Source organism: Protopterus annectens, chromosome 2.part1 (assembly GCF_019279795.1).
Source record: "Protopterus annectens isolate FY-2018-M chromosome 2.part1, PAN1.0, whole genome shotgun sequence".
In the NCBI taxonomy this organism is placed as follows: domain Eukaryota; kingdom Metazoa; phylum Chordata; order Ceratodontiformes; family Protopteridae; genus Protopterus; species Protopterus annectens.
In genome coordinates, this window is record NC_056729.1 from 804,007,489 (window position 1) to 804,025,311 (window position 17,823).

At 34.3% G+C, this 17,823-nt stretch overlaps 1 protein-coding gene across 1 annotated transcript in view; it reads left to right on the top strand.

Moving 5' to 3' along the window:
• Positions 1 to 776: 776 nt before the first annotated feature.
• TUSC3 (tumor suppressor candidate 3) overlaps positions 777 to 17,823 on the top strand; it is a 1,506,863-nt gene continuing 1,489,816 nt past the window's right edge. The window contains exon 1 of the mRNA XM_044063505.1: positions 777 to 866. Within this exon, the coding sequence (XP_043919440.1) occupies positions 831 to 866 (36 nt within the window). The 5' untranslated portion in view covers positions 777 to 830. The remainder of the gene's footprint in view (positions 867 to 17,823) is intronic.

Sequence of the window (17,823 nt, forward strand, 5' to 3'; positions counted from 1 at the left end):
CATAAGATATGGATTGGCTATCCCCCTCTCTGAAAAAATCAAAAGAAATGAACGCATGGACTGATGTTAAAAAGAAAAAAAACAAAAAACAAAAGACTGATCCTAAAATAGCTGTTTCAGCTAAATCTGTCAAAGTTTCAACAAAGATATTAATTTTTATGAATAAATGTTTAAAACGGAAATGTATCTTTTTATGTGACTTCTCAAATAAAAGAGTCACTTAAATTAACTATTAGAAGCATCTAATATCTGGCTTTTGAAAGAACGAAGACTGAAGTGATTACTTTACATTAATGCAGGTAGGACAAGCTGGGGTAGTATACTTTCTTGGTAGTAGCCATAGACCTTGTATTATTTAATAAATTACATATTCGTGGTAAAATAAGGCATACATGGTCTCATTATTGAACAAACTTCTGCTTTCTTTTGATTAGTTTACTTAATTGGTTCACTTGATTATTTTATTAAATTAATGTGGTTAAATTTTGGGCTTTATTAAATTGCTGGCTGTTCCTGATTGTTTTAGACTGATGTTTTAGGCTGATGTGTCATCCGTTAGTGCTGTCATGCTAGCTGACTCGTTAGACAGGATTTGAGATGGTTGCCTGGTCCTTGTCACCGATTGCTTTCATTTTGTTTTTTTTTTTTGGTCCACATCATTCAAAAGGAGAGAAAGATGGCATTGGTGGGTGTTTCCTGGCAGGATCTGATTACTGTCTGGGTTGCCATGGTAACGTGAAACAATGACATCAAGTTTAATGGCCCTGCGAAACTGTCTGTGGTGAATCTGGGCAGTTAATTGCTAAACAGTGATTTGAAACTGAATAATTATGGAAAAGACTAAAATGCAACGCAAGTTTAACAAGGTAAAATTTGCAAGTCAGTTTCACATTTGTGTGATCGTTCCGTATATTAGAAATTAAGGATTAGGAGCTATGGCTCTTTAACGGGTTTTATTTATAATACTTTAGTTTGTGTTTTTGAATAAATGTTAAAGTAAAATCGTTTTTGTACTGATCTCAAATGTAACTGCAGAAGATTGAGCCTTCCCATTTAGTATCTGATAATAACTCATTTATAACGTAGTCTGTGTATTGGAAGGGATGACTAAATGATAAAGTCATACATTAAAAGTCTTGCATTTTTTAATGTTTTTTGGAGTAAACGCTGAATGCCACCGAAGACTGTGAAGAACAATCGGCCACTGTTTTGTTGGTAGTGTAAAGTAGAAATTGCCATTGTCTGAGTCATAAAAAAAATAATAACAATAATAATTTATTTCACTAGTAATTTCAGCTATTATAAATATCATGTAAGACCGATATGTGATGCTTGTATTTATTGACCCTGACATCAAGGGAGACCATGGTTTCTGGTTTAAAAATGCACTTCTCCAAAATCAGCTAGTGTTTTTAGTAGATAACTTTCAGTGTACTGCCAGTTACAGTTGAAACCTCTCTGCTGTAGAAGAAAAACAATGTACTACATTTCCCATGTACTTGTATTTTAGGTTCTGCTAGCATACTGGGATATTTTATAATTTTATGTCTGTCAGAAACTGTGACAATGTGGATATTTGACTGCCTGTATCAGTAATAAATATTATTTCTGTTCTGTTTTCATCAGTTATACTGCTTTCTTTCTTCACTTCTTTGGTTGGAAATGCGCACAGTTGATTATATCATGTTTTCTTTTTTATTAACTCTTTGTACCTGATGTTTAGAAAACTTTTTGACTACTTGAACATTACAATGTTTGCATAGTTTGTAGTGTATAATCTTTTCTAAAATACTGGCCTTTCATTATATATAGAACCTCATCTGCTGGGTGAGATTTACTTTCAGTAACAAAATGTACCTGTTCTAGTTTTTAGCTGCAGAAACTATATTTGTCAGTATTTTCAACATTCCCTGTATATTTGTGGAACAAGATATACCTAGTTCACTTTAATGAGATACCCCTATTAGATTTTGATCGTTTGAGAAATTGGATTGCTCCACTTCCATTTCTTGGCCAAGAGTATTTCTTCCTAGCAGAGGCTGGCAATTTTGCTGCCAAACTTGGTAAATCCATAAGTATCATACATTTATATAACTTTCTGCTTATTTGTTCACAATTCAATGTGTCTGATTTGCAAATATGGTTGCAGACACAGTCATGCAAGATTTATAATCAGACCATTGCACAACAGTAATGTTGTATATACAGTAATATTCCTGAACTCTTTCAGATGCAGAATTGGTATGGAGATGGGTTTCTATCTTATGATATGAGATTCACTAATTTGTAAATTTAGTATGACACTGCAGTATTTGAGCAGGAATTTATGGGCGCAAATTTGCAGATGAAAAACAATAAACACTGCAGTTGAGCATACATTAACCAAGTAATAGCAATGCGTTATACAGTTTTTGTTGCTGAGTAACCTCATTAACATCATATCAACAAGCAGCAAAAACTACACTTTACAATGGATAACCTGGATGTTCTTCGTGATTCACTGTTGCAGTCATTACATTTGGGTAATCTGCTGGGAGGTTGCCCTCAGTCAGCCTGATTAACAAAGTCTTGGGTCCTGCGTCGGTTGCTGTCCCTTCTTCCATGACGTCAGGTTGTCAGGGGTATAAAACATGCAGCTGACGCCATTACATCAGTCTTTCTTGCCGCATGGTTCCCGAAGCAGAAGCAGTTCACAAGTGCCGGACGGCCGACTCCTGAAATTTTCTTTTTCTAGTTTCAGAACCGAAGTCTTCAACTAAAAAGCTAAGTAGCCTATCGGAGAAACATTTTCTTGCTCCTTACCGATGTCAGTAAAACTAAATAATTGCATTACTTGTGGGAAGCAAATACCTCATAAGGATTTTCATTTGTACTGTATTCCTTGCCTAGGCCCTGACAACAACGTACCTTGCTGTTGGTTTTGTGCAAAATTTAATCAACGCACTATTAAACGTCATTATATTTTTGCTTCTAAATGTTTTGGCTCACACTTCAATTATCCAGAAATGTTGTCGGTTAGCAATCCGACTACCGGAATTCCTAAAAATGCAAAGAAAAAGACAGAGACAGGCCGTCGAGGTCCAAAACTGATAACACTTCTCCTAAGCCAGTCGCCAGTTCACCGGTACTCAGTGAGGTGCTTTTGCAGTCCCTGATACCCACTACTCCTGATTCGCAGGCCTCCACTGAGACCCATTCGGTGTCCGGTATGCCGCAAGATGCTTCATTTATGGAACTTGCGGATGTCTCTACCTTAGATGGGTCTGGAGCCGCTGTGAAAACACTGGCTTCTGAGGGTGTTTTCAGACCTACAGATTTGTATATTAGACCAACGCCATCTTCAAAACTAAGGCCAAAATCTAAATCTATGTCTAAAGAACCGATGCCTGGGCCACATGTGCAGGCCTCTATGCCTAAAAAACAAATGATCAAAATGGCTGAAGATTTAATTACTCTGATCAGGGGTAGCCAGCCCCCCCCCCCCCCGCCTTCTAAGAGGCCTAGGCAAGACATTGATTATGAATCTTCTGAAAAGGATTCTATTTCTCCTGACTCTTCTAATGAACAGGTTTTTCAATACCTACTTATGAGGACTCTGATGCAGAAGATTACATTCCTTCTGCTTCTCCCCCTGAGGATTTTTCTTTTGGGGAAACTTTACATACCTTACGGGAACATTTCCACTGGGAAAGTCAGGATTTCTCTGAATCTAAAAAGAGACTTAGGGATTTTCTTCTTCTTCTTCCTCAACATATGACTTTGGCTATACCTCCTGTCCTAGACATTGTTGATGATGTTTTTTCAGAATCTAGTATGGCTCCTGATTCTCTGCCTCTGGCTTCTTGTAAGTCAGACAGATACTACAGGGTTCCTGACTCCCACAAATTCCTTTTCAAAAATCCTATTGCAGATCCTGAAACCATTTCTCAGGGTCCCAAGGGCATTAAAGCCTCTACTGCTAAAAATCCTACCCCTTCTGATAGAGATTACAGGGCACTGGATAGGTAGGGTAAGAAGCTTTACACTTCTGAAACCTTGGCAATCAGGGCTTTAAACTGTCAATTTCATATGCTTAAATACCAGCAGCATATCATGGGACTGCTTAAACAGAAAATTATGTTAATTTCTGACTGTGTGGAAAATAAAGATTTACAGGATTTATTGCATTCAGTTGAACAAGTTGGAAAACATACTTTGCAATGTGGTTTTGATTCTTTGGAGGCCTCTTGCAGGGCTGCTGTAACTGGCTCTGTGCTACGAAGGCATGGTTGGCTCAAAGATCAAGCTCTGCCTGATCATGTTAAAGCAAAATTGTTGGATGCTCCTTTACAACAGGACCATCTCTTTGGTAATAAGGCTGAAGAAGTTTTAAAAAAGATGGAAGATAAAGCTAAATCTATGCAAACTGTGAAATATGTCTTACAAGTGCAACCTCCAAGATTTAGTAGGCACTGGCCTACTAAGAACTGGTCCTTTCCACTTCCTTCGAGAGTGACTCAAGTTAAACCCAGACATTCCAAAGGCTCCAGGTTTCAGTCACAAGGGACTTTTCGAACAAAACAATGGGGTGCCTCCTCCTTCAAATATGGAAACAATAAGGAATCTCCCTATGGTAAGCAGTCTAAATGAATTCCCTCTACACTTACCAAGCACTTATCTTTCAGCTGCCCCTTTGGGGGGAAAACTGGCACTTCATGTAAGAAACTGGCAACTTATAACCCAGGACAAATGGGTTTTAAATATAGTATCCCAGGGATACATATTTCATTTCCACACGTTGCCAATCCCAAACGGATGGCCAGACCTGCCCCCAAATCAGTGGGCAGAGGCCCAGAAACAAGTACTGTCTCTCATGAACATGGGAGCTATTTAACCAGTCCCAGAAGAGGAAAAGGGACAAGGTTTCTATTCAAGACTTTTACTGGTACCCAGAAAAGACAAATCATGGCGTCCAATTCTGGACTTATCTACTCTAAACACATTTCTGGACATTCCAAAATTCAAGATGCTGACTCTTTCAACAGTTACTTCCTATGCTAGGCAAAGATGCGTGGTTGTAACTCTAGACTTAAAAGAGGCTTACCTGCATATCCCAATCAGGGAATCTTGCAGAAAATAACTCCACTTCAAAGCATTTCTTTTGCATTACCAGTTCTCTGCACTTAACTTTGGCTTATCTACTGTGCTCAGGGTCTTCATAAAGTGCCTGGCTCCAGTAATTGTATTTTACAGGCAAAGAAATATTCAAATATATCCATACCTGGAAGATTGTCTAATTCAGGCAGAAAACAGGGACATTCTTCAAAACCATCTGGTGTTTGTAAAAAAAGGTTCTAACTTGTCTAGGGTAAACCATAAATGAAAATAAATCACAACTGGTACCCTCTCAAAAAATTGCATTCCTGGGTGTAAACTTGAATACAACTGCCCAGATGGCTTACCTTACACCAGAAAAGCAAATTCATTTGGTGACTTACTTCAAACAGGTGACCACAAAAACCCTGCTATCTGCAAGACAAATTCTGCAAGCCTTGGGGTTCATGGCATCCTGCATTCTTCTAATTCCATATGCAAGACTGCATATGATGAAACTTCAGTGGTACTTAAAGAATTTATGGAGTCAACATTGTCACAGCCTGGAAACAATGATTCCTATCATACCTTGCCTGCCACCAAAACAAGGGAACTGCTATTCACTCCACCCCCTGCCACGCAAACCCTAACTACAGACACATCAGACTATGCTTGGGGGGGGGCTCATCTGGCAGGAAAGTGCATTCAAGGCAAATGGAGCCCAAATCAAATGCACATTCATATCAATCAAAAAGAGATGCTAGCTGTACAGAATGCACTGACAGCCTCAAGGACTACCTTTATCTAGGATAATTAATGATAAAGACAGACAACACCACAGTTATGTGTTACATAAACAAGCAGGGGGGTACACACTCCTACCCACTTTTCAGACTAGCCATGGCATTGTGGAACATGGCCTTGACCTATCAAATTCAAGTATAAGCTCAATTCCGGCCAGGAAAGCTGAATACTCTGGCAGATGAACGAAGCAGAAATCTCATGGACCCACACAAATGGAAACTGGAACCACGGATTTTCAACATGTTGGCACACAAATGGGGGAGTTCAGCCATAGATTTTTTTTTGCCTCACCCCAGAACTATCAGTTGGACAAATTCTGCACAAGAACTTATCACAAAAAAGCCTGGAAAGTGGATGCTGTATCATTCAGCTGGAAAAAACTATCAGTCTATGCCTTTCCCCCTCTGCCTCTGCTCTCCAAAGTTCTACTAAAAGTCAAACAGGACAAACCAAAAATTATTCTGATTGCTCCAGACTGGCCTCGCCAACACTGGTACCCACTCCTGCGCAATGTGTCACACCTTCCTCCATGGCATCTGCCTCAGACACCTTACCTACTGTCTCAGCAGAACAACCAAATTCTGCTCACACAGCTCCAAACTTTGAATTTTGCAGCGTGGCTAATCACCTAAATTCAGCCTTGGCATCCCTCAGCAAACCTGTGATGGATGTCATTTTGGAGGCAAGAAGGCCTAGTACTAGAAAATCTTATGTTGACAAATGGAAACGTTTCTGTGCCTGGAATCAATCACAAGGGATAAGTGCAACAGTGCCCAGTATTCCTCAGATTGTATTTAACTGAGATGATTCACAAGGGTCTGTCCTTTTTATCCATAAAAATCCATGCCTCAGCCATTTCAGTTCATTACAACACAGAACTTCCCCTCTTCTCTCATCCTCTGCTAAAGCAGAAACTCAGAGGTGCCAAAAACTTAAGACCACCCAAGAGAGCTCCAACCCCTGCCTGGGACCTCAATTTTGTATTGGAAAAACTCAATCCCCCTCCTTTCAAGCCAGCTTCTACTGCAAACTTAAAATTTCTCTCCTGGAAAACATCTTTCCTATTAGCAGTCACTTCAGCTAGAAGGATTTCCGAATTACAGGCTCTTATGACAGTGGAGCCTTTCATTATTTTTCATAAGGACAGGATGTCTCTCAGGACCAATCTATCTTTCATGCCTAAGGTGGTATCCAGTGTGGCTCTTAATCAGACCATTCTTTTGCCAACTTTCTTTCCCAATCCACAGAACAAGGGGGAACGGATTCTGCATTCATTGGATGTACACAGACAACTTAGATTTTACTTAAACAGAGAAAATCTAAAAGAAAATCTGAACAACTACTGGTGGGATTTGCTGCAGGGGCAGAGGGAAAGGCTATTTCAAAGCAGACTATTTCCAAATGGATATGCCATTGTATTAATTTCTGCTATATGCACCATGGTAAGACTATCCCCCAGGGGATCAGATCTCATTCCCCCAGGGCTGCATCTACTTCTACAGCCTTTCTCACAGGTGTTCCTACCAGAGACATTCTAGAAGCTGCTACCTGGAGCTCAGTTCATACGTTCACCAAACATTACCATTTACCTTTTTTCTCTAAGTCCAGAGCTGGCTTTGCCTCTGCTGTCCAACAGGACTTTATAGCTGGTCCTAATGCTATATAAATCCATCCTCCCAACCATAGCTTTGGGAATCTACCCAAATGTAATGACTGCAACAGTGAAACATGAAGAACATAGTACAGTTGTGTACACTTACCATAAATGTAGACTTTCGAGTGTATTCACTGTTGCAGTCCTGGTTACCCTCCTTCCAACCCCCCTGTTTTTCTCTTACTATACCTCTTCTTTCCTTTACTGTGCTTAAAAGCATTTTTGGTGTATTTGCTTTTGTTTGGAGTTATATTTTTGTGTTTTTAATTACTTAAATATTTGGCTCCCCATTCGGGGGGCACCTGATATCTGGGGCTAGAAAAACTGATGTAATGGCATCGGCTGCATGTTTTATACCCCTGACGTCATGGAAGAAGGGACAGCAACTGATGCAGGACCCAAGACTTTGTTAATCAGGCCGACTGAGGGCAACCTGCCAGCAGATTACTCAAATGTAATGACTGCAACAGTGAATACACTCGAACATCTACATTTATGGTAAGTGTACACAACTGTACTTTATTATCTTCCGCACACACAAAGCTCCTCCTTATTACTTTGCCTTTGGATTACTTATTTATATAAAGTAATATATCTATGGAATATTGATGTAATACTTTTGAACTATTGCAGTTGATACACCAATGCAAGTTAATATAAACCTGACATGGGAAAGAAAGAACAAGGGAAAAAAAAGAGAAAAGAAAATACTTTAAGAAAACTTCAATGAGTATACATGTAATTTAATGTGGTATTCTGATTCTGCTTATATACATCAGTTTTTGAATACTATCAGGACTATAACATGTTTCAATTGTCTAAAATATTTGAATGCTAATTGTTAATCAGATGTGATTATAGTTAAAAGACTATTAATAAACCCATCATAGGTAGTTAGACTTAATATAGCTATAAAAATGACTTAAAATAGAAAGATTAGATACATTCTTTAGCACAAGTTAGTTATTAATAATTTAAATATAATGCTTTATTCTGACTCATATTTAAAGTATAATCTTTATGCAAGCTTACTTATAAATTGAGAATTTCATATAGGTATTTACTTATCAGGCATTTCTTAACTTGATAAGATTGTTGATTATATTATCAAAGGTAGTATTTCCTGCTATGCTAGGTTCTTTAGAATGTTATATTTCTTTCTTATAAATTATTCTCCATATAATAGTTTTATTTATGGAGCTCAGTTTCTGATTGCTAAAGGTATGGGGGATAATCTAACAGACCTATGTTTATCTGTTAGATTAGGAACAATTCCATGTATAGAGTGGAATGTTGTTCAATTTATAGCTGTCATTTTTAATTTATTATTATTTAAAATGTTCCTTTTAAGCCTGACTCAATTTTTAACTTATCTGTATTCATAAAAGAAATACGTCTTGACTTTTCTATCTAAAGAATTATATATCAGCATATTTTTTACTGTTATCAGAGGAAACTGTGTAATAGCAACAAATATATAACAGAGTAATTTTCTGATAATTTGATATGGATCTAACTTTGTTAACCTTAAATACTAATGGCTTAAATAACCCAAACAAACAATCTAATTTACTGAGATATCTAAAGTTGAACAAAGTACAAGTAGTCTTCCTTCAAGAAATGCATTTCAAAATAAATGATAGATATGCATGGAATCCTAATGAATATACAATCTTAGCTCAATCTTCTTCTAAGTCAAAGACAAGAGGAGTAACAATTTTATGGAAAAAGAATATTAATATCCCAGAAGTTATTTATAAATATGAAGATAAAGTGGGTCTTACAGCTTTTGTCATAGTTAAATTTAACAATAGAATATGGGCATTAGTAAATCTGTATTGGTTCCCTGGTATTGGAATAGGAACTGGCAGAAAGCACTTAGACTTTATTTCCAATAATTATGACGGTAATTTAATAATAGGAGGAGATTTCAACTGTATCTTAGACACTTCTGAAAATACCAATAAGAGACCTTTTCATACATCCTCTATATCAACATCTTAAAAAAATAGACTGAGTCATTTTATCTAATAGACATATTTAAATTGAAAGAAGATAAATCTTTGTTTTCCCACCAAGGTTATTGATTTGGTACACAAACTGGAATAGATAAAATATTTGTTGTTCAGGATCGACATTCAAAATTGTCTAAAATCTGTCTATCACCAATTTCTCAATAATTCCATGCTCCTTTTCAGATAACTCTCTAATTTTGAAATTTCAAATTGAGTTTAAACCGTTAATATTTTCTTCTAGAATCCCATCATATATTACAAATGTTAAATAATTTAAACCTTGGTTGTTGTTAGAACTACAGTTCTTCCTAGATATTAATTATACAACAGAAATCAGCAAAGTCATGATATGGGATGCATTAAAATCTTATATGTTTGGTAAAACCCTAAGTTGGTACAAAAACAAAGTTAGAGAGTAGGATTCTGAATTGCTAGACATACAATCTAGACTTTTGTCAGTGAAATCTGAAAAACATCAAAACTGCCCAGAAATGAAAAAAAAAATTAGAGGAATTAGATAAGAAATATAATGAAATTTTAACACACAAAACTAATCTAGCACTATAAAAACTAAAAGTAATTTTTTTGGCTGTTTCCCCAATACATTTTCATAATTTATCTACAAGAGTAAAAATACATTCCAAAGCTAACAACATTAACAATATTTATCATGAAAAGAGGGGAAAGTAATTGTTGGATAGAGGAGACATTCTTGATGCATTCAGACTTTACTGTAAGGAACACTTTAAAAATGAGAAATTACATACTGACCAATTAAATTTGGATACAATTTCTAGCAATATAAACAAAATTCCTGAAGAACTAAAATTAGACTTACAAAAACACATTTCTTATAAAGAAATTACTTATAAGATAAAAGAAAGTAAAGCTAATAAATCCCCAGGAATATATGGCATAATTACAGAGATATATAAACTAGTTCCCTCAACTATAATGTCTCTTTCATAAAACTTTGTTAGAAATCCAGTCACAAGCAATAATACCTCCTTCTTGGAAATACTCTTTAATTTCTCCAATTCTAAAAGAAAATAAAGTTCCGAGTCTTTGTGCCTCATATATGCTGTATCATTATTATTATGGCAAATACAATGAAAATACCATTATCTAAAACAATAGATAATGACCAAACTGGGTTTATACACAATAAACACACCCATGACAATATCAAAAGGATACTCACTCTTTTAGATTATTTAAATAGGGAAAATCAAGAAACAGTGATAATTGGCTTAGACATAGAGAAAGCTTTTGATTTCTTAAATTGGGAATATTTATTTAAAATTCTAGTATTATTTGAATTTTCTCCTTCCTTTGTTCACCTCTTAAAGAATATATATATATATATATATATATATATATATATATATATATATATATATATATATATAAAATTTAGCTTATGTCAAATTAGGCTCTTTCACTTGGACTCTATCTATATAACAAAAGGTACTAAATAAGGTTGTCCGTTTTCACCTATTCTATTTGCATTGGCTTCAAAAATAAGAGGGATGGTTGTTTATGACCAATATAATTCTAAAATAATGGTATTTGCTGATGATATATTACTAACATTATCTAATTCCAAAGAAACTTTAGAGGAATTAGATCTAATTCCAAAGAAACTTTAGATGATTTAGATATATTATGCTTACTGCGGTGGTGGTGCTGCGGTAGCATTGTCGCCTCACAGTAAGACGCTGTCCGGTTTGATTCTCAGCTAGGGCGTCTTCTGCGTGGAGACATACGTGAATGGGTGTACCTTCGTTGAAGGTTGTGTGTCAGGGCTGGCAACTCGGCACCTAAAAATCTACTGCCAATCATTAGCAGACCGGAGTTCCGCTGTGGCGACCCCTAACCAGGAAAAGCTAAAAGACACAACAACAATAGATAAATTTTATATGACTTCAGGACTTCACGTTAGTTGATCAAAATCTAAATTTTTATTTCTAAATAAGAAAGAAATACAAGTGATGGAGAATCATGTGATAAGAAAACAAGAATCTACTCTAAATTATCTAGTAATCGTCTTATGCAAGGATTTAAATGATTTAATATCAATAAATTATTACAGCATTGTTAACACAGCCAAAACCTCTGTGGAAAAATGGAATAAAATATTATTGATATTTGAAGATAGATTACAGTTAATAAAAATGGTTTTACTACCCAAGATTTTGTATGTTGCATTAGCAATTATGTTGCTTCCTGAGACACATTCTTAAAGGGATAAACACAAGTTTATTAAAATTCTTATGGTTTCCTAAAAGAAATAGAGTGGCCTCAATACATCATATTAAGCCATGGAATCAAGGAGGACTAAATTTTCCAGATATTGAATCATATATAAAAGCATCCACATTTAAAACTGCTATGGAATGGATACATCCTAATTATTCTGCCAATTGGAATGTATTACAAACTGTTATATTAACAAATGAATCTACTTCATTAAAAAAAATTTTAAAAAAATCAGTATTAGATAAAATTAATAAACCTTGGTACTTATTAAGTATTAATATGCAATAGAGTATAACAAGACCCACCAAATCATATCTGATTAATTATTACTTCAACTCATTTTAGAAATTCATCAACATAAATATAGATTTAAGACTTTGGTTCAATCTTCTAACCCCATTTATCATAACAAAAAACTATCCTCGCAAAATATAGAGATAAATAATTATTTCTTGGGAACAAAAAAAATGTTGGCAGCATTAAAGAACTAAAAGCTCTAGATGTACAAATTATAAAAGTAACTTATGAAATCCCATCATAGGACTGGTTAACTCGACAAAGCATCTTAATGTACTCCCAAGATTTATGCAGAGTAATTAATAACTCTTCCTTTAAAGATACATCAAAACTTATAAATTACTTATATGAAATTATATATAATGACCATAACATGAAAAATAGTATCTGAAATGTATATAAAGGATTAATAACATATAAAACAGTACCTAAAATATCCTATTGGCAGTGTGTATCTAAAGGTCATTCATTACATGTAACTGAAGAAATCAAATCAAACCTTTTATTATCAGTAAAACACACATCTAATACACAGTATTGGAAAATATTTAACCGGAAATATTTACATAGAACATTTTTAACTCCAGACAAAATTGCGAAAATCAGTTCTTCCACAAATGGAATATGTTGATGTGAGCAGGTATATAGAGCTGACTGGAATCATATTTTTTATGACTGTATTAAAATTAAGCCATACTGAAATGGAATCAATAACTTCTTAAAGGTCTTATTCAATGAATCCTTTATTCTATCTAAAGCTTTGATTTTGTTGAATGTGAACGAAGGTCCTCATTTGAATAAAACAAAGCTGCATTTATTCTGGACAATACTTGCAATTTCCAGGAAATGCATAACTAGAAGATGGATTTCAAATATATCACCAACTATGGAGGACTTTTTTGCTAGGATTTCAGTTTCAAAATTAAAGAACTAAGAATTTATCGTAGGCCATTGGAAAACAACCCATGGAAAAAAGTCTTATCATTGATGGGCACTCTACAATTATCAACAGATATACTCTGATAACTAGATATGGTTACATCTGTACAGTAATTGAGAACATTGAATATTATAACTGATGTCAGGCTGATGTAAATAGTATATATAGTTTAAAATATTATACATAAAATACTATGGAAATTCCATATTATTATTTGAAAATAAAAACTATATGAGTAAAAAAAAAAAAAAAAGAAAAATAAATGTGTTTATTCCTTAAAATCTGTTCGAAAATTTTGTAAAACTTGCACTTTCTTTGACTTCCTGTCATGCCTTCACAGAACATAAGATGACAATTTAGCAGGAAGGAAAGCAGTTATTATTTGAATAATTAACTAGATTTACAGTTTACAGTTCTTATATTCACCTGACTATGCATTCTGTCTTCTAATTGTGATAAATGTACTTTACTCTGGGATGCAAAACATTCCAGTTCATACTTCTTTGCAAGAGCTAATGTACAGTTGTCTGAAACAAAAACAAGAATGGCTACTATGTCTACTGCTGCTGAATATAGTAAAACTGCAAACAGAAACCACAAAATGATGGCAGGAAAGGAAAGCATGAGCACTCCATCACTCCATGAAATACAGGTAATACAAGTAATTGATACCTGTGCAGGTATTTCTTTATGTTTGGGGTAATATATAATATATATATATATATATATATATATATATATATATATATATATATATATAATATAAATTTCTGGTCTTGATTTTTGAATAGTATTTAAAAATGTGAAGGTGATGAAATATATCCTTTAGAGAAAGGCAAATACTGTGCACAAGAAAAGCATCAATAATTCAAATAAAATTCTGCGTAAAGTCCATTACATGTTAAATAAATATCACAATTTATGATTATAGAATTTACCAAACATACTGAAATATAACTAAATAGAGAAGATTAAAATGGAAATTCCAAAAGTCTCTAAAGGTTTGAATATATTTCTATTTCTTAAAGTAATTCTACAGCCCTGTGTTCATAAAGTTTTTTTTTTTTTTTTTTTTTTTTTTTTTACTTCTTCAGGGCCATTCTTCCAGCCCCTTAAGGTGATAGTTGCCAGTGTCAGAACTAGTTGTTGTAACAAGACACTTTATTCTAGAGGAAGACAGAGTATTCTCCTCTGTGGCTAAAAGACAGAACCCTGTTTTATTTATTGGTGTACACACTATTCAAAATAACTTTCAGAACTGTACAAAGTAATAATATGTGGACATAACTTGGATAAGGCTGTGCATAGCACACACACATTAATCAGCTCTATATGTTTCTGCCTGTTAGTTGTTGTTAGCAGGGCTTCCCCATGGTGCAATTGCTAGTACTGAAGAAAGGGAACCAATAGGAACCTACTCCATGGTGTTAACACAATTGACTGCTATTTGTGGGGTACCAAGCATTCAGATCCTTCTTTATGTTTAACAACCATCAGTTTGTATAAATTGCTGAGTGGTTGTCTTCATTCCTAGTAAGTGACATGAGCTGTGATCTCTCAAAAGGTATATATGTCATTAAAGGATGTTCCTGGGACTGTGAGCTGAAAAGCGATCTCAGTATAAATATTGCCAAGCAGTAAGTGTCCTAATAGTGTACAATCCATTCAGTCTTAAGAGGATAAGTAGTTATGAATGGTGGCCTGTAAAATGTCTTAATTATAGAGAAATTCTTTAGCAATTCAGTTATCCAAGTGAATGGAGAATGAGTTTATTAAGCATTGGTTTGTGTCCCACATCCTATATCATGTCTATAAGCTTGGAGTTGTTCTATACTTTTAACAAAAAGTCTATAGATAAACAATGTTTCTAGATGGCCTTTGTGTCTGGACACTAATTATAATCATATATGATATATGTGTTGCATAGTCCTGAGGACTTTCTATCTTACCTTAACTACTGTACAGAGAGTGGACTACAGCAGTTTCTTTGGATCAGGGAGTTTATAGGCATGTATCAAATAAAATTGTATAGTACAAAAGTCAGGTACTCCCAGCTATCTTAGAGCTGTGGATGCAAATATTTTTTTTTTCTTTTATTCTTAGAATCTGTGAGAAATCAGTGAGCATTTGGAGAGTGTCTTCTTTAAATCCATATAAGTCCCCAAAACTATAATATCCCTTGTAAATTTGACCCTGAGTACCACCCAACTCCCATGTGTATCTGTTACTTCACCTAATAATGACCAGTTAAGATTGTGATGTATTAAATGATTGTACTTCTCTTGGCTGATTTTACACAGCTCAGAATTCTCTTGCCATTCGGTCATTTATATAGGCTGCAAACAATAGGTTTGTTAAGCTATTAGTTGCTTATTGAAACTTAAAGCACTTAACAGATGAATTTCTGTTTTTCACACCTATACCTATATTCACATATACATATGTATTTTTTGTAAATTTTTTATATACGCTATTATGGTTGCGATTTATTGTTTTATATAGGAATGACTTTTAAAGCTCATACACAAAGTGGTTGGGCTATATTTGATTTTTTAAAAATTGTTTAGGACAGTTTTTATATATTACACATATATTTTTATACATTTTTTAACCCTACAATTTTACTTCACTAGGGTTTTATTTTGGGATGTGCACATCTGTGGTTGTAGTAGTTCATGTTTATTATGTGCATTGCTGCGGCTTCTTTTTTTGTTTGCTTTATTTTTAATAGAATGTTCAAATTATGTATTTAATTAGAAGAGGAAGTGACACCATGTTACAAGGTGGATAATGAATGCATTCCTGTTTAATGTTTGTATCTGATGAAGTTCCTATGAGTATTATTTGGGACGAAAGCGCTTATTTCTGTTTGTTATAAACTGAAGTGACTGTGGAGTTTCTGGCATATTTTCTACTCATTATTTTTGCAAAGAGCCCTTTTTTAGAGTGGATTCTATGTCTTTTATTGCCTGCATTCTGTTTTTGTGACTGTTCTTGTTTGATTCTATGTTTATACTCTGATTATGATTTCTAGTACACGGATTTGTTTCTTTGCAAATTTGCAGACCAATCTGTTTTATCTCTTCATAACTATTAATGACATTTGCTGTTTGACATCTTAACATTAAGTGAACATGATTCACATCCCCAATTAATAATATACCTTTTTAGGCCGAATTTCAGTTTATTTACTATTTTCCAAACAGCTGCTAGAGGTGCAGATTTCACAGGATCAGTTCATCTTTGTATGGTGAGTTTCCCAGGTTTAGTTAAGCTTGTTTAAGCAGCTTTTTTCTTTAATGGGTTTTCTTTTCAAATTTAATATGGAAGCAACCGAAACTATAATATTGAAAAGAAGAACAGTACATGCAAGTAATTTTTGTACTGCCTGACACCATGAGTTATCATGTAATTGGTATGTGAGTTCCAGCATAATGTTGTCCTTTGTACATGGCAGGTGTGGGCAATCCACTGCCTGTTAAAACAGTTCCATTCCATGGTACACAGTGCTGGCACTAAGATTCATCTTTTCAAAGTAAAGTTTACTTTTAAGAGCTCACATATTACTGTTTTTGAATTTTATTAAAGTTTTTATATGACCGAGTGGTTGTCGGCACTTTTGTTTTGCTTTTCTTTCAGACAATGTCTAAGATTACTGTCTCATATTCGTGTCAAGCATATACCATCTCAAGTTAATTCCTAGAACCTTCAGCCCTGCTTTTGTTTATTGAGCCTATTATTTTTTGCTGTGTTTAAGTATACAGTGTGAAACACTGCAAGATGTTCTACTGTGAAAATTGGTTTCAAATATCAGTAATTCTACATTGATGTTGTTAGATTGTCTCTTAAGACTTCTTATGGAAATTCATGTTTGAGCTCAGATGTCTAGTATTACATTGTTGTAAATTCTTTAATCTACCTTCAAGTTATTGTTGTAAATTCTTTAATCTACTTTCAAGTTAAATATACCTGTACTTCCCAACACATTTTTTTCATTAAAAATGTCAGTGTAGGACAAATGTAAGGAGCTGAATATCTTATAATCTTATTTGTTGTATGGCATGTATATGTGAATTTCTGTCATAGTCAGATTAATTTACTATTTTCGCTTGAGTTCAAGGTTATTTTTTTCAAAAAAATCTGGTCTGTTTTTGATTTCTGTTTTGACATTCCAACCCGTTTAGTCACATCACTTTTTTCTATATGCACTGAATACAGTTCCTCTCATTAAATTGTTTTGTTATGGCAGTTGAAATAATAGTTGGTTTGTGAACAGTGACATGATGTCCCAGACTTAGGAATTTACTGTGGTCACTAAGGCCCAAGATGTGACATTATGTCATTATTTAGTGACTTCAATCCTAAGTCGTTTGCCAGATAAAAATGTGATAAACAGACCAAAAAATGAGTCAAAATCTGGGGAGTTGAGAAGTATGTAGTCCACCCAGTGCAGTATCTTGCAGTTTTCATAGGGAAATACACATCCTCAAAATCTGTGTCATATGTTCCTACCTGATTTCAGCTGTTATATTCTTGTTTTACTTTGGGAACACACTGTCACTGAAAATTGAATCCGGAGAACACTATGATGTGGCAGCTACATTCACCTTAGTACTATATATATATATATATTTATATATATATATATATATATATATATATATATATATATATATATATATTTTTTTTTTTTTTTCACTTGCTGTAGAAGCTGAATAACTGAAATTTAGAACTAATGAAAAAATAGAAGAAAACCCAATGGATTTAATGCAGCAAGGTTT